The sequence below is a fragment of the Melanotaenia boesemani genome, chromosome 2, assembly GCF_017639745.1.
Source record: "Melanotaenia boesemani isolate fMelBoe1 chromosome 2, fMelBoe1.pri, whole genome shotgun sequence".
Taxonomy (NCBI): Eukaryota; Metazoa; Chordata; class Actinopteri; order Atheriniformes; family Melanotaeniidae; genus Melanotaenia; species Melanotaenia boesemani.
In genome coordinates this window covers 13,141,892-13,160,669 of record NC_055683.1, presented here as the reverse complement: position 1 = coordinate 13,160,669, position 18,778 = coordinate 13,141,892, and the positions used below count along the sequence as shown (strand labels likewise).

The 18,778-nt window shown below is 40.7% G+C and overlaps 1 protein-coding gene across 5 annotated transcripts in view; it reads right to left on the bottom strand.

Annotated features, from left to right (window-relative positions):
- The window catches only part of LOC121647328 (myosin-10), a 59,007-nt gene extending 40,286 nt beyond the window's left edge, over nt 1-18,721 (bottom strand). For 2 of the 5 annotated variants that reach the window (XM_041996660.1, XM_041996674.1), the window contains exons 1-3: nt 18,458-18,721; nt 16,570-16,947; nt 10,303-10,459 (exon numbers count right to left, since the gene is read on the bottom strand). In XM_041996660.1, coding sequence (XP_041852594.1) covers nt 10,303-10,459; nt 16,570-16,914 — 502 coding nt within the window. In that variant the 5' untranslated portion in view covers nt 16,915-16,947; nt 18,458-18,721. Of the gene's footprint in view, nt 1-10,302; nt 10,460-16,569; nt 16,948-18,228; nt 18,278-18,457 lie in introns of those variants that run through there. The other 3 variants (XM_041996684.1, XM_041996693.1, XM_041996666.1) reach the window with 2 other exon arrangements.
- Nucleotides 18,722-18,778: the final 57 nt, after the last annotated feature.

The window sequence follows — 18,778 nt, the reverse complement described above, 5'->3', positions numbered from 1 at the left end:
CTACATGTGTCGGAAAATGACTGGACCTGATAAGAAGAGCAAAAGCAGGACCGAGACTGAGAACGGACCTTGAACCTTCGTCATCCCAAACTGTTAACAGCAACATTTTTTTTTACCATAGAGCTGTGTGCAGCACAACAATTCAGTCCTTCTCTCTGCATCTTTGGGGAAAGGCCCACACTTATTCACGCTACATCATCCCTTCACGTCTATAAGCAGCAGAGATAAATAAATCAATTCTGCAGAAGCAAGGATTGTTGAGTTACACCGTTTGCTACTTAAGCGCTTTTGCTGCAACATTTAGACCTTTCCACATGGTTTAAGAGCCTTTTTCTCAGGAAAGCACAAAATACAGCAACTTCAGGGTCAGACAGAAAGGAGGAAAGGCTTCCTCTACTGCTGGTGCTCTTTAATTTACGTCAATATATCTGTAAATGCATATAAATACATATGAATACAGCTACAATGCATGCCATTAAACACCACACAACTTAGTTTATTTAACACTAGGATCAATGTGAATTTATAATGAAATTAATATAATGTTTTAACCATACCACCAAGCCTTATGTCTGACGTTGCTTTTCTGAGACTGTGTTACTCTGCAGAAATCTTCAGCTATTACACTGACGGCTGCTTTTGCTCATTAAATTCCTGGTAGAACTTTAAATAAAACTATCTTATGGGCATAATTACAAGGTTTAACCTTGATTTTTAGTAGAGCAAGCAGTCTTCACAAGGAAAACAGAGATGACATACAAACAGTGGAGTACCACATGGAGAGGGGAGAGACATGGCAGCACTGAAACATAATCTACTTTTTTTGGTTCACTGAGCACAGTGGTCATGCCAGACAAAGTACCAGCAGTGTCAAAATAGCAGAAACACACACTTGTGTTCTCATTTCCCACAATAGTGGCTGAGGGTGGAGTCTATTCTCTGCGGCTGATACATCCTTGTCATCGCTCAGATCATCCTTTTATTAGCCTGGATAAATACCCTGATTTTGTGATTCGATCTTGAATCAGGATTTCAGCATTTCCACATGTCTAAACATTAAAAATAAAGTTGCAGAGAAGTGAAAGACCCAACCATGTCACCCTAGGTTCAACCCATGCCTGTGCAACATCACTGACTCCCTAACTGTTTGCTGCTGTCGCCCCTCATCACATCCATCCGCTCTGCTAGCCTGTCACTGTCAGAATAGATTACCTGTTCAGGGTACCGTGTTAATATAATTAGACATTTTCGCTGTTGCTGCGTAACAATCTTTCTCCACTGCATTGTTTTTGCCTCAATATATTAAAGACTATGTAGCTCTGGAGGTGATGTCTGAACCAAAGGTTTTACACACACAGCATTGTTCATGCTGGCAGAATGTAGCATGTAGGTGATGTTACAGAGAGTAAAATTAGCCTTGTGTTGTTGGGTGTTGCCTTTACCCCAATGAAAGGGGAGAGAAAGCTGCTGCAGGAGATGTGGCAGAAAGTATTTGGCAATGTAATCAGTTGCAGATGGTAGCCGTTGGGCGACTTGTTTGGTCCACAGCGGTTCTTTGTGATGGCTAGGCCTGCCATAATCCAACGGGACAAGGCAGTTTTCCTGTGTGTGTTATTCTGGCACCTCTAACAGTGCTAAGCCCCACAGGAATTCCAGACACACAGGGGCAGCAGGGACTCGGTGATACTACGTGACAGGGTATGACTGAATCTGATGAAACTGATGAATGATTAAATTAGCTGTGAGTCAAACTGGGTCACAAAAGCAGCAACAAGTGGACATGAAATGAACACTTAAAAATGTAGCAATAAAATATTCACATTACAGTAAGATAAAATGATCTAAAATTAAATTGTAAGTAAATTTATGTTGATCTCGGTGATAGGCATGACACATTTTACAGCCAAGTCAAAGAAAAAAACCACCCAAAATACTGAAAGGATCTACTAGTGAAATGAGGAAAGAAACAGAGAAAGAAACATAGGCGAGTGTAGCCAAAGGGAACTACAAAAGTGGATGGTGAGACTGAAACAAAACTCACATTATCTTCCCAAAGTAGTTGGAAGTTGGGAAGTAGTTGATAAAAAACCGGGCCCACTACGTCGGTAATATGGAAGTAAAAATGACGAAAAACAAATATAATGTGCAAACGGTTGATGAAGGGCAAAACATGAATCAGTTACTGTTGAAATTGACGGCCTTAACAAACTCTACATCGTGATCAAGAAATATCAATATATTATTATAACATTGCCCAGCCCTACTTTAAAGTTCGTAAATACACTCACTGGTCACTTCATTAGGCCAGTCACACCCAAACAACACAAATATCTAATCAGCCAATCAAATGGCAGCAACTCAACACACTTAGTCATGCAGACATGGTGAAGATGACTCGATGAAGTTCAAACTGAGCATCTGAATAAGGAAGAAAGAGGATTGAAGTGACATTGAAGGTGGCATGGTTGTTAGTCTGAATATTTTAGAAACTGCTGATCTACTGGTATTTTCACACCATCTCTAGGGTTTACAGAGAAGAAGAAGAAGAGAAAATATCCAGTGAGCAGCAGATGTCTGGACCAGAATGTCTTGCTGTTGTCAGAGGTCAGAGGAGAATGGGCAGACTGGTTAGAGATGATAGAAAGGCAACAGAAAGTCAAATAAACACTGGTTCCAACCAAGCTACGCAGAACAGCATCTCTGAACAGACAACACGTCCAGCCTTGAAGCAGATGGGCTACAGCAGCAGAAGACCACATCGGGTGTCACTCCTGTCACTTAATAACATAAAAGTGAGGCTACAATTCACACAGACTCACCAACACTGGACAACAGAAGATGGACAAACTTTGCCTGGTCTGCTGAGTCTCCATTTCGGCTCCACATTCAGATGGTAGGCTCAGAATTTGGTAGAAACAACATGAAAACGTGGATCTATCCTGCCTTGTATCAACAGTTCAGGCTAGTAGTGGGGGTGTAATGATGTGGGGACCCTTTAGCACCAACATGGCATGATTTAAACACCACAGCCAACATTTATTCTACATATGGAGAAAAATTTTCTAAGGAATGTTTCCAACACTGTGTTGAATATATCACACCAAGATTTAATGCAGTTCTGAAGGTAAAAGGGGACCAACCTGGTGCTAGCAAGGTCTAATCACACGGATGAGATTAAGATAGATTAAGAGTGGATGAAGTGGTCACAGCTTGTTGCTTTTTGTTCCTGGCCTTCAGTGGGTTGTCTTGGGTGCCTGGCATCAGCCAGGTAATCCTATCTGTTGTGTCGAGGCTTCAGGCATCACTGCTATGTGTTTCTCATGACAACACTATCTAAGAACGAGGGCAAACATGACAGTGACTCCACCTTAAATCATGTCCTCACAACCTCGGTTATGTCACAGACACCCACAGGTCAGAACTGGGATTTATGATGGCACAGCTGTGACAACCATCTACACGTGTCAACTCAAGCAAAGTACGCAAACATTACCTGCAACCTGAAGGCTGAGCTGACCAAGAACATTTTCAACTCTGACTGAAATGTGCTCATGTCTACAATAATAATCGATTTTTAAAAAATGGGTAAAGAAACCAAGTTTCATGGATTTCCATAAAACATCTCAGATGTCTGCATGATGAGTGACATAAAACAGCCCCTCTGATCATCATCCTATCCAGGTTTAGTAAGAGAGAGCTATAATCATAAATCAGAACTTGTGCATGACCCCCAAAGAGAAATATGATTTTATCCTGTATGAACTCTACAGCTGCTTGTCATTAAAGATGCATCTGCTCAAGTGTATTTCTGCACGATGCTGTGAGACAGTGTTCACAGCATACACATGAAGGCTCGGTGTGGGAACATGCGTCTCCATTTGTCTGAAAGATATATCCTGAACATATCAGTACAAACAGAGCAGTGAAAAGTCCCTGGCATACATTCACACACACCTGTCTTGTCACTCAGACCCTGGGTGCACCCTTCAGCAGCCCTACTCTCTAGCTCTCACTGCCCCAACAAGCGGCCTCATTTCCCAGGGAGGAACTCTGTTGCTCTAGGCCTCCGTGTCTGCACCCACACACACAGCGCCGTGGTTCCAGCCCCCTTCAGACTGCACAAAGCCCCCATTGTGAGGCACAATGCAGGCCACCCCCTCTGCCTTTCCCCTGTACCTCTATACCGTTTCCCCCATAAACTCTTTTACTTCTGCACCCCTTTTGCTCTTGCCCGTCTCGTGCTCTGCTTTTCAGTTTTGGTCATTTTTTTCCTCTGAATCCCAAACTCTTCATTCTCAGATCTTTACTAGCAATCCTCCAGATGTCTCATTTTTTTTAATCCTAGTAAGTCAACATTATCTGAAAAATGTTAACTTTCGACATTACTTCTTTCTTTTCCGTTGTTTTCATTCCACAAACTTCTCCATTTCCAAAGCATTTTCCACTCCTGATTGTTCTGTTGCTTTCTACAACCTCAAATCAGAAATAAGTTGGAAGTGATTTGGAAAATGCAAAACAAATACCCACAACAATTTACTTCAGTTTTACTGATGTCAGTATGAAGCCAAGATGCTTTTCTTTCATGAGTTATTTATTAATATACAACCATTTTTGCATTTCTGTTCTGTACCACATTCCAAAAAGTCAAGACAGTAACATTTTTACCATGAAAGTAAGGTTTTTATTCCCCCTCACAGCACCAAAAAGATGTTCTGGCTTTGAGGATGACAAGCAATTAAGTGTTTCAGGATTTATTTTGTTCCATTCATCCTGCAAACACATGAAAAAAATTGTTACAGGGTCATTGTTGGGGACACATCAGGATTGCAGACAGAACAGTCCAGTTGCTCAGACAAGTCTTTAATATGGTTTCCATGGATGTCACTGGAAAATATGTGGACTTGAAGACAGTAAAATTGCATTAAGGTTTTTAGCATTAATGCTGCCATTACTGAAGTGTAAATGATCTTTTGCTAAGAGCTCTGACACAACCTCCATCATAGAGCCTGGTTCTTGGATGACTTTTGGACAACTTTTTAGACATCTTACTGATAAAATCTGGACAGTCCTTTTCATCTTTGTTCTGGGACACAAATGATCCATTTCTTCCAGCAGGATCAAGAGTACTGACTGGTGTGACCAGAATGTGTGAAGGTCCATTGTAAACGCGTCCAAGCAGACACATTTAAATCACAACCACACAAGGTTAAGATAGGCTTGAAGTTGAATTTGTAAACGCAGCTCAAACTGAAGTACCTGACGAAGGCTTCCTACAGTTAAACATGTTAAAATGAGCTTGTTCATCTGCGATGTTCATTTTTCTGATCGTGAATTCGATTTACACAACTAATATAGATCTATGCAGAAATACTCACAGCAGAGGCCTGACAAAACTAAAAATCAAAGTATTAAAAGAAAAAGTTTAAGAAAAGAGCTATGAACGAGTGAAACTAAGTGAATCTGTTGAATCTGAAGGACTTGATAGAAAGCTTGGAACAGCAGCAACTGTTCTGGCCTTGGTGCAGAAGGCTGACTCGGTCCTTGCTTCTATCATACACGGCTACATGTTGATTTTATCTGCTGCCATGTGAACATTGAGTTTGATGCTGGATGATTTAGAGTGCTTTGATGGTCATAATAAAACAGACATATAGAGATGTGGATGAATCTCCTCTGATGTTCCAGTACTTCCTAACACTCCGTACAACATGAGGAGAATTTAAGGGAGTGATAAGAAAAGCATGAAATGAACAAGAACTTGTTCTCTTTAGGAGTGACCTGTGAACATGTGAATTGTTGAGCTGGTTTCAAATTTCTCCATACTCCTCCAACTTTTTCAGATATGGGCTTGTATGATTTTGTGTTTTTATCATTTTTGACTTCTCTGCTCTGCTGAATCGATATTTCATATGTAGGAGTATCTAGGTCACAATGCAAGATGAAAACAGTAATCTTAGTTTTCTATCTTACAAACACAAGTGAGCCTATAAGACAGATTTACGTCCAATCACAACACAAACTGAGACCACCTATAGATATGATGACGCTGAGTCAGATTTTATTCAAATATCATTGTGATCTGTGTGTATTCATACTCTATGTTAACATCAGATTTTCTTTATCCAGATACAGATCAAATGTTAATGGATTAAAAATAAATATTCCCATAAAAAAAGGTCCAAACCACAAATAATAAATTTACCTCAACCTGAACATTTTATCACTGGTCATGCTTAACACACTATTTTCGGTGAACCAATTCTACCCTGACAAAAAAAAGAGAGAAAAAAGAAAAAAATAGAAACAAACAGAGGTTTGGATTTCTCCTGTTGTCAGTTCAGAACATCTTGTGCCTACAGTGCCATCTGTGTTGCTCCAAATGTAAGGATCTGCACAGCTTTCATGGTAGAAAAAGCTAATAAAACGCACGCATTGTCAGGAGCAGCCACAAAAATATAAGCAAATCAGTGAATGAGAGCTGAACTCAGAAACAAACTGTCATGCAGACTAACTACAGCTACCCTGGCTATGACCTGACACCAAGAAGTGATGAGCAGGTGAATGTGTATCTTCAACAAAGACTTAGGAAGCAAAGCGAGCCGCCATGGAGCATCCAGCAGAGCTGTGGTTTGTCTTTTTCTTGTTAAGTGAAAAGCTGCCAAAATGTCTTTAAGGATGTGGGGAGTTTTCCTCTTCAGTGTTTTCCAAGCCAAGAAAGGGGAGAAAAAAGAGAAAAGGACTGGGAAATATGAAGTAAGAAAGGCCAGCTACTTTACTCACAGAGAGAAGAAAGCAAGCAATTATAAAACAGTAGGAGATCCCAAATAGTTTGCAAGAGCTTTGAAGCATTCAGGGACACAGTCTGTTCAGACAGTGGCCTGATTTAACAGACTGAAGGAGGCTCAAACAATAACACAAACAACAGCACCTCACTGCAGCTAGTTGAAATACACTCACCAAGTGACACCTTTGTTCAAGATCCCAGGGGAAGGTTATTTTCATCTCACGCAGATACACACATCGGTATCCACGGTGACGCATCCCTTTTAATGGGTGTCCAGAGGAGGGTAATTGGCTGCTCAGACAGCTATGACAACTTGACAATGACTCAGCTTGTAGAATTTAGCGCAGCATGGTATGGAAAGCTGGAACGGTGCTGACCTCATTCCACTGGCTGTTGTGAAGGGTCCAAAAGAATGAGCGGGAAAAGGGGGGTCAGAGAGAAGAATGGTGGCACTAGAGAGGTGTCCTATATACCCAGAACAAACACCTTGCCCAGTGATAATATGATGGTGGGATTGTGTGTCCTTTGTTCCATCCATCCTTGGTTCCATCTAAACATACATGTACAATGTGGAACACCTTGTAATAAGAATGAAAGGGGAACAAACTGAGGGAATAAATGATACTGCGTAGTTTATACTGCATGTTATAAACTGTAAAGTTGGAAGTCAAAACTATTTTGCTTCTGATCAGCGGTTTACCAAAAATAAAAAACACATGATCTAAAGATGCACTCCAGTACTTTTAATGTGTAATATCAAGTGTGGAATCCAAATTCTTGCTGGCATTCAGTTTTTTCCTAGTCAGATGTTGGATGCTCTGATTTCCCATTTGTCATTTAACTAATATACCAATACCCAACAGTTTAAAAATAAACGTGCCACCTCAGTAAATCCCCATCTATATAAGCAACAGTTTTTAAAACAAATACCAAGCAGTGGACCAACAGATAACCTACTGGTTATGGAGTCAGTAGGCTGGTGTGGTGTTTTATCTACCTGGACCATTTACTCACGACATTTGTACCTTAAAAAAAAACAAATAAACAAAAGTTTCGGTACCAACTGTCTTTCTATGTGAAAGTGCACAGACATGACAGAAATGTCAGCAGAAACATGCCATAACCAAAAGGCCGGGGTCCAACCCACCTCTGAAGCCACATTGGCCAATCAGGAGCCCGACAAAAAAAGATAAAAAAATCCGGCAAATACAAAATAGTTGCGTTGTTCTGTGTTGCATTGTCTTCATTAACGTGTTGTGATGGCAGTATAGCTAACAACTGACTCTATATCTAGAAACGTGTAAAAAGTCCAATTCACAAAATTAGTATTAGTAAAATGTATCTAGGCTACATATGCTGTTGCCACAGAAACAAGAGTTAGTCCTACAGCTTTGTTTTCAGTGCCCAAAACTGAGTTTGCATGTGGACAAAACGTGCAAAGAGAAAAATGTGATTTTATCAAAATACCTGTGTACATGTGTACATAGCCTCAGTTTGGTGAGTGGTAGTATGAGCTCAACTTACTGTGTGAGCTCTCAGGGTTTTTACTATATGCTCTGCTATATAGTAATAATTTAACATCAGGTTTATGGAGCACAACTCGCCTTAAAAAGGCAGACCCTGCTAAGAAAGAGGGGTGGAGAGGAGTGGGTGGGTCACTCCACACCTGAAAACAGGTCATTGTGATTAAAGATGTAAATTAATGATTGTTAATGATGGATGTATTTTAATCATAGACTATATAGATGTTTCATTAACTTTTCACAAAAATTGCATCATCTTGTGAGAAAAGTTTAAAATATATTGAAATCTAAAAGATCTTGAACAAAGTTTTTGATCATGGTCAGCCCTCTAGGTTCAAGGCTAGTAATGACAGGGAGCCAGTCCAGCATCAGTCAAATGCACAAACCTTGAAATTTTGCACTTTCCTGCTGGAGAATCTGTTAAAACAATACTACAAATGCTAAACAATATCAGAAAAGCAGTGCTAATTTAAATAAAGCTATTTAAAAAATAAAACAAATTGTGCACATGCAAAACAGTGTTCAGGAGAAAAAAAGGGAGGAACCAGAGCTGCTGGTCTAGTGACAGTGACTGCACACAGCCAATGGGTGAAGCTGTCTAAACACTGATAGGCTCTGATAAAGGTTCTGCTTAATACAGCGGTTCTTCTACACCAGAGATTCAAAAACGGTCAACAAAAATCAGCATCCAGTGTGGCTTAAAGTCCTGTGTCTTCTCGGTCTTGATTTAACAGTCATGCTCATATGGTGACATTTTTTTAATTCACACAGAGCAAGGTGCAGAGGGATGCAGGCCTCAATACAAATCCATCAAAACAAGCTGAATGATTCATCTCCAATAAAAACAGGTGATGGGTAATGCCTCCAGCTCTTCCATAAGCGGCTATAAGTTCAAGTATGCAGCAGCTGCATCTCAAGGCATGAGTCAGCTATGTGGTGAATGTGTAGGATGAAACCAAATCTACGGTATCACTGCAGCAGGTCCAGTTAATGATAACTTGAAGACAGAAGCTAAGAGAACTTATTTTCTCTGCCTCCCTCTGTCTTCCCCTTGTCCCTGTCCCTCTTACTTTTTCTATAAATCCCTCTGATTAAGAGCATCAGCTCTCCCCACTCACGCTACAGGAAATCCCACCTTCACAGCATGTTACTGTTATCCTGATCAAAGAAAAAGGCTTTTTTTTCCTTTTCTGCAGGGAAAATGTGTGGATTTATAAAGCAGAGACATTGCAAAAATGGTTTGCATATCTTTATGGCTAAACAATCAGGAAAAAGTCATTTGTGCTATTATAATTAAATCTCTGTAAAAGCTAAATCTGAGAGTGAAAACTGTATAAATGTTTATTAAAGAAGTGTGTATGAAGTGCTAGTAACATCAGTAAGAACTAAACTTCTGTGTTAGTTTGTGCGAGCTCGGAAAAAGGCTGCAAAGATTTTGAAAAAAAAAGTTCATGGGTTAAATAAATAATTCCACTTTGAGCCAGAACGTTACCTAAGCATACCACTGCCCAATAACACTGAGAGGCAGCTTAGTATTAACAATGCCACTGAACACTTCAGTCCTAAATTCCTTCCCCCCCCATTGTTTGCACTGTTGAAGCAGCAATGCATTCCCATAGCATACAATTAACCAACAGAAACTTAATCTGCTACCTGACCTCCTTAATGATGGCCCGCTTCTTAGAATTAGTCTGTGATGTCCTCTCTGATCTCGAGACCTTTCACACACATTACACACACTTTACACACCATCTTCGCACATTAATCGCCTGTGCCATGCAGGCAAACCCCATGCTCCTTGCAAGCAAACTGAACTCCAAGAAAGTATAGACCAGTTACTAATATGCATGAATGAATTAAACGGCCTGTTGCGTCCACATCTGTTTGTTAATGGAGGTAATGATACTCTAATAAAATAATCTGAGATATCGCACTGTCTTCTATGAATGCAAATAATATCAAACACCAAAGAGGCGAGTTAATGGTAAATTTTACCTTGAAGCATGCAGCGGTATGCCGACTCAGAGATGGCATAAATGTGTGGAGGCATCTCGTGCCTCTTCTTCCCTCTGTACATCTCAATGATGTTCTCTGAATAGATGGGCAGGTTCTTGTAGGGGTTGATGACCACACAGAAGAGGCCAGAGTAAGTCTGCAAGTTAAAAAGACAAAAAAAAATGGAAGCACACATTAAACAATAATACACACATAAGAAATATACATAAATGAGGAGGAAAAATCTGAAAATTAACTCAGCATCACAATTGTATTGATTTTAAGGAATAGAAAGTCTAAGAAGAACTTTGAGTGTATAAAGGAAGTTCATGTTTAGGTGAATTCCTCTCTTCAATAATAGCAATTGGGGTTGTATTATACATCGTTGGAAAGCCTGATTAGTCACTGTTACAATGAGGTATAACTTATAAGGAGAGTCCATTTGCAGAATGAGCAACACAGCTAAATGTGTGGACAATACTGCCAAAAAATGTGCCAAAATCCCCTGCAATATTCTGCTGTAGGTATTCCCTACTTTATTCATGTTTTATACAGGTGTTTGGACATTCCTGTCCTCATAAATCATCTGAGCTGCTCTGCATCAGTGCATCAAGACTTATCATTACACACTTCTCAGGAGCTTACATCATAACCACAGGAATGCAGCACAGTGACAGACACAGAACAGACCGTCAGACAGATTTGAGGGATAAGAGACTCAGACGCTCGTCTTTGTGAAGCAACAGAAGGCCACAAAAAAGTTGTCTGGTCCAAAACAGCACTACAAAATTTTATTTAAAAACTTGAAGAATTGCGAACTGCGTGATCTTAACCTACTTTCTGACCCATGGTGTTGCATTCAGCTCAATAATCTCTCTCCAGAGAATGTGAGAGCTTTCCAGCTATGCTGTAGACTGAAACAACAGGCAGCAAGGCAGCCAGGAATGAGCGACAGGCCCTGGTGGGGCGATGGCTCCCTATCTCTCATTCTGCAGATGCTATTGGGCCTTTGCATTCCTCCTAGAGATGATGAAAAGGTGGAGGGTTCTGTGGCCTTCATCACTGGCATGTTAGGCCCACCCTACCTTTGTATGCCTACCATAGAGGTGAGCATACAGCACATACCTACAGAACAGAAGGTCTTTTACCTCTTTTTAAATAGATCTATAGCAAAAAAACAAAGCAAAATGAACCCTTTCAAGTATGAATTTTTTAAAAAGCTGCCTGCATGGTCAATTAAATATGTCTTACAAACATGTTTGTTTGTTCCACTGCACAATTTGAATAGAACAGGTGTCAAAAATAAGAAAATTAGATCCCCATGAAGCTAATGAAGCTTAAACTCTCCTCTTCTGACTGCCAGTTGATGACTGGAGTTCACCAACAAAGTACATAAGTGCCACCTGTGATAAACGTCTGAGTCTTTTTTTTAAAAAGCTTTAATATTTCAAAAGCTATTTATTCTGTTATTGCCAATTCCACTAAATATACAGTATTATAACCAACAACGCAAGATGTAAATATTATGTTCTACACTGATCTCTTCACATCAAAGCATCAAACATCCTGGCAACTCCTTCCTAATTAAAACTGAGTGAGGCACTGGAACAAGAGTGACTCAGCAGCCATAGGTTCACAAAGGTGCCCCCAGAGAGCATACTGCATACTGTAGCTGTTACGTAACCGCACAGTTAGAGCCCTCAGTCAGCACTGGACAACTGATGCTGTACTGCTGATACAGAAAAAAGGAGTAGGTGAGGAAGAGAGGAAGAGTGGAGAAATGATCCAGCTGACAGAGCTCCCTGAGGTCCATTTGAACGGAGAGGCAGAGATGTAACCAATACTGAATGGTGGACTCAGCCTTTGTGTAAATTGCTCCCTACCTGAAGGGAGTACAGCTCAGAGAGAGACAGCAGGCTGAAATTCTAACTCTCAACTCTCCTTTTTGAGGCTAATGAAAAATTAATCCTCCCCTCAACTGCAAACTGGAACTGCTATATATAGTGTCTGTTCTGTTTTCTCTGTTGGGTTCGGCAGCGTGGAGACCTCCAGCAGCAGAAGTGGCTGCGAGCTGCATTCAGAGCTGCATTCACTGACCCTGTTGCCAACAAGAAGTGCAGAAAACTGACTCAGAACAGCCTGCCAAACAGCAATGCCTGGCCCAGTCGGGGAAAGAGAAGGTGATATTTCCACTGTGAAATCAGATCCAGGGAAGGGGATGCCGTGACCTGGTAACAGCTGAGCAACACGCAGGCAACAGAAGACACAACAGCTGAGCCCATCTGCCGCCTCTGATCAGTCAGGCAGCATGCCTACGTAGAAGGACCGAACTCTGCTTCGGAGGCTGGGAAGGCCAATCAGGGGTGCAGAGGATGCCTGGTTGCCATTGATCTGCGTGGAGCACAGAGGACTTTGGCCATCTCCCTGATAGAGCTCAACTCCACTGATTTCATAAAGCTAACAAATGCTTCACACTGGGTGTAACATGATCAGTACAGTGAGATGTAGCAGGACAACTGAATAAATCTAGAAACAACAGATCAAACTTTACATAGAACAAGGCTGGAGAAACTGAAGAAGTTAGACCAGCATATATCTTGTTATTCCTGCTAGCAGGAGGAGAGAAGCAGAGGAACTGTAGGAGAGGTAATAGAGGTGACGGAGATAGAAGAGAAGCTGGGCAGCATCAGAGCTGAAGTGGGCGGCAGGAGACAGACAGACGGACAGTCTCTCTGCTATGGAAGAATGCTGAGGCTCTCTGACAGCTGAGGCTTATCTAACAGCACAAAGGACTGCTTGTGGGCTGGCTAGTGTGCCTTGTGTGTAGCTCTGTGGCTGGACTGTGGCTCACAACCTTACAGATAAAAAACTGTAACAATAAATGAGCTGGCCCGACAAGCACACTGACTGCACACTGATTAAGCTGACAGACGGCAGAGAACCAGACGAAAAGTCAGCGTAGGTCAGAGAAATCAAGTCTAATGGGCTTACAAGCAAGCGAAAGGTGTCTGGTTGAAATCTATAAGACAGGATATTGTCGCAACTTAAAAAAATGTTAGTAATGTTAAAAATAAAGCATTTTGATTCAAGACCAAATGAGAAAAAAAGTCAGGTCTTGTCTTTATTTGGTAAAACCTAAACCAAACATGAAAGCAGAGTGTGAAAAAATACGTACACCCATTAATTCAATAGCTCGCAGAACAACCTTGACTAGCGACAACTTGAAGTAATCGTTTTCTTAATCATGTTATCAGTCTCTTATCGTAGCGGAAGAGTTTTCCACTCTTCTGTAAAGCCATTCTGTTGTACATTTGCTGCTGCGTTTGGAATCAGTGTCCTGCATGATGACCCAATTCCAGTTAGGTTTTAACTGTCAGAGATGACCTCACAACTGACTCTAGAATAAGAGTTCATGATCCACTAGATAGCTGCAAGTTGTCCAGGTCCTGTGGCTGCAAAAAAAGAAGCCCAAATCATCAGCCCTCCACCACTGTGCTTGACAGTTAGTGTGAGGAGTTTGTGCTGGTATGCTGTGTTTGGCTCTCAAATATGCTGCTGTGCTTTATGATCAAACATCTCCACTTTGGTCTCATCTGTCTGCAGGAAATTGCTCCAGAAATCTTGATGTAACTTGTTCAGTCAGTTTCTAATTATACTGTCATAGCCTTTAATATTTAATCCTTTAAGGCCCGACCCATGAAAAAAATGGTAAGAAAAGTCTTTTTTTTTTTTTTTTTTATGTGGCCCTTTAACAAAATGTAACAAAAATATTAACATTTTTTGGGGGGTATCTACCATTTATTAGCATGTGATATTTTAAAAATATTATAATATGGTTTTCTGCTTCTGGGTATCTATTAGAAGACAGAAGACAAGTATCAGATTGTGTTCAACAGGATTTTGAGCAAAGTTTATACCATAAATTGAAGCAAAATGTCTCAGAAATTGTATGTAAGAAATATGTCACGTCGGGTTCTTACGAGTTAACAAGCTAACTGAGGCCTGTAGAGTCTGAGATGTAGCTTTTGGGTTTCCTTGCAGTTTCCCTAACGGTTGCAATTCGACCTTGTTTAAGGAAACAATTATTCTCCTAGATAACTGCAGATGTCTTTTCTCCTTGGCATCATGTTAACACACATCTGAATGCTCCAGACCATCAAAATACCAACATTTCTGCTTTTGTAGAGGTGTTCGTCGTTACTGATGATCAGTTAGTCAAGTGTACTTAAGTAGCTGAACCTGGCTAATACGTATCATCTTCATCCTTGTAAAATCAGTCAGGTGTACTTGAGTTTCTACTTATTGCTTCTGAATTTTTACCAAGTTTCTGTTAAATAAGTAACAACATTGTGTAATATGCCATGTGTAATATTTATTCAGAGGCTCTAATTTTAAGATGTTCTTTTTCCATCATGTTTGAGTGACTAAAGCTTAGAATTAATGAAAGGTATGAATCATTTTCACACTATAAGTGAAATATGTGCATTTTTTTTCCTTCATGGTCACCTTTTATCAAGTGAATGATACAAGGGACAATAAACAAGTTGCTAGAAAAGTTAGCTGGCGTGCAATTGCAAAATCCTAAGTGTCATGAACTGGTTTTATTTGGAAAACGGTTTCTTGTTAAAATCCCCCAAACCACCCATATCTCTTTAAAAATCTGGTTGTTATTTGTTCTAATCACAACAGACCAAATAGCACAAGGTCCTATTATAAAATCTGAAAGTGAGCGAGCGATGGACAAGCAAGGCCAGTAGAGCCAAACCTATAAAAAGATTTTATAGCTTTACAGCAACAACAACAACTTTAAGTAGATTCTTCCATATTTCCACGGTGATCACCAAAGATTCAGCAGTATAACTCTTCCCAATAACCTTAACTTAGAGCACAGCCTGCGGGGGCCGTTATATTATGTCTGCAGTGGACGTTGTAGAGCTCTGGGGGGGTTGGTTAAACGTAATGAAAAAAGTTTAGAAAGTAGGGGGGTTTCATCTTCTAAGAGTGAGCTGAAAAGGAAAAAATTCTCTTCTTGATAGAAAACCAACACAGTCCAACACATGTTTTTAATTTCTTACAGGCAAGGGGACAATTAACAAGCTCCAAAGCCAATTCTGAACCAAAAAAGTAAAAAACCATGACACTACAGCATTACAGAGAAATGTAGGAGAAAAATACTGAGCTGGTGAAATGAGATTAGATCTCCAGCCATATGGGAAAATGCTGAAACTTCTGTCTTGGCATTGACAAATTATAATATATTACCATAATAATTTTCATAAGTTAACGCAGCAGAAACATACAAGTTATCGCCTCTTTCAGAGTCCATGGTGACGTTTTAGCATAACTTGTGGAAGAACAATAGATAAGCTCAACAATTTGCTCTGCAGTCCCTGAACCAGAGTCTCTCAGGTGATAACCCATATTCTATTCCTGGAAAACATGCCACTAAATGGGTCGAGATCACAAGAAGAACATCACAAAGCAGCTTCATTGCTGGTTAAATTAGATTACAGGGACAAAACCAAAGCAGTGAAATAAACCACAAAACTATGGCCATGACTTCACCCAAGTAAATCTAAAGGTAATAAAACGTTATCCTGGGACAAAGCTTCACATGTAGATATCTGTATTTCCAGTTTATTCGTGTATACCGTAGCATTAGACAAGAAAAATGTTCTTGTTTTCGCCTCCATTTTTTGTCAAATATGTCTAGTTTTATGCAGGATTGCTGACGAGGGGGGTCATGTCATCCCTGTGATCAAATAAGCTCCACCAGTAGGAGCACAGAACAAAATAAACAAACTGAAACCAGCAGTGTTTGTGGAAAAGGCCTGCCTGTACCAGAGGTGAGACACAAGCCATGGGGGAGGTAACAATATGTAACCAGGAGGCACTAAGAAGAGCAAGTCTGGAAATGGTTAAAAAAACAAGAGAGGTCTGTCAGTCATTCTGTGTGCAAATATGTGTGTGTGTGTGTGTGTGTGGTCAAGAGGCATTCACAAGGGCTAACAGCTCAATGCCCTCCCTCTCCCCAAGCAAAGACTGATTAATATCAGATCTTACAGAGGAATGCAAAAGGCAGATGGCTAAAAAATGAGAAATCTGGACGCATGCAAGCACAAAACCTGTCCATCATGTTGAGATGAGAACAGGATGGACAATTAAATTAGCAGTGCAGACCAACGGAGTTCTGAGCTTTCAGGTTCAAGAAGCTAAAACAGCTCTAAAAACAAGCCGTTTTTAAAAGGCTCCAAGTAAAATACTCACATATATGAGTCCAGAGTAGTAGCGGTCCTTCAGGTTGTGCAGCACTGATGCCTCATTCAGGCAGGTGAGCTCAGCCATGTCTTCCACCTTGCTGAACTTGGGTGGGTTCATTTTCTGGATGTCATCCTTGTTGATCACCACCTTCTTACCATTCTCTGCCAGCTCCACAAGCACTTCCTCACCGCGCTCTTCACGAATACTGGCCGCCTCAAAGCCGTGGCGCTCTGAGGGGACCCATACCAACTTCTTGGCCGTCCAGTCGGCCTGTGTGGCCGGGTTGTAAACGACAGCACGGTCTACAAACAGGTACCGCTCCGGGTCCTCTTGCCCACTCCGATGAGACATCTTATCTGGGATTTATCAGCGCAATGTGGCCACCTAGAATAGGGGACAGGTATTAATACGGTAATAGACTTAATAAAGGTACACAATAAGGACATGTGTCTGTATTATAATTCCTCAAACCTTAAAAAAAAACATGTCTATAGACAAATAAAAACAAAGTTTCTCTGGGTATGTCTATGCTGGAAAAAAATGCATTCACATGTGAAATGTCACTATAGAGGTAATTCATTTAATATAATTCAGGGCATTATTGTTTTTAGATTAGTTTTTGTTGTTTTGACATATTTTTAAGCCATTCTATGTCTTTCTGTCAGTTTGTGTATCCTTTTGCTCATTTTGCATCTGTTTACAGCAATCCCTTGCTTATTTTGATGTCATTTAAAGTTTCCTCGTTATGTTTAATTTCTTTTAGCTCTGTTTTGTTTCTCGTGTTTGTTGTCTCATGACTGTACATATATTTTTATTGATTATTTGTGTGTGTTATTGTTTGATATCACCTGTGTGTTGCTTACTGCACCTGTACTGTTGCAACAATCCAATTTCCCCATTGAGAGACTAATAAAGGTTCTTTCTGGGGTAGGCCACAGCCCCCTTGAATTCTTAAATTTAGGGTTAGGATCCGATAGCCCCATTCTGTAATCTGTCCATTACTAATGAAAAAATAAATTAATTAATACAATAACCGTCTTTTCATTCTGTTTGATGACATTATCCAAAATTCGGAAGAAACTGTGATGCAGGAAAACCACATCGTTCAAAGCCTGTTTAATAAGTTAAAAATAGGCAACATTTTAGCAAATGTTTCAGTCTCACATAAATATATAACTTATAATTACAGTGTTGGCTGGTCAGTGAACTGGTCTGTTGAACAGTAATGCGCATAGTGCGCAGGCTGCACGCTCTTGCAGCAGATCAAACGGGACAGTGACGTCGTGAATGGCTCATTTATAAAGCCCCTCTTCTCCTCCGGGAGACCTTGCTACACAGAAAATAACCCCCGTCCCATACTGCAGTCGTTGGACTCGAATAAAACTCGCTGCTGAGGGTCCGCTTATATATATTTGGGGTAATATCATCAGAAATAAACCTGTGCGTCTGACATAGCTAGCCAATTGTAAAGTGGGTGCCAAGAATGTGCGATTACACGGCGAATAAAAGGGGAACGTGGTTAAAAAAAAGGTCAACCGTTAGGACAAAAACAGCAAAAATTAGCTTAAACTATGTATTTTTATATGTTTAACCCAAATATACAAGAAACATAAAGCTAGCATACAACAAGCAAACCACTACTCGTTTGACTTATTAGTTTGTTACCTCTGATAGTTATGCAGAAAGACACACGACACGGACGTCAAATACATGAAAAGGTTGGCAGTGAACTCAACACCAACATATACATAAAAAAGGGGGGTGAACAGTTAAACTAAGTTTCCGTAGCAACCGTCAATCCTCTCTCCTGGAAACCTGTCCGTCCACACAGTGATGGTCTGTTCACCACGCGCTCCATCATTGCATTCCTCGCGCATCATGTTAACAAACTTACCTGGTGTTTTCAGCAAACCAGCAGTTGGATCCTATTCACCGAGCACTCCGATCTCCCCCTGATGCGTCCCCTGAATGCAACGAGATGCTACACGCAACTGAGACGCAAGCATGTATTTGTGCTTCGGTGTGCACCGCAGGCACGGAGTGCTGCCTCTCTAAAGTGGGGCCCCTCCTAAACCGAGCAAACTTGACCACTGCTGCTCCCGCCTACGACGGACTGTACGCACGTAGATACTGATCACGCAGATCAATACGCCACTCTGTTGTGGCTCTCAAGGGAACAAATAGAACCATATATGTTTCGGAGCCAACCAGTCTG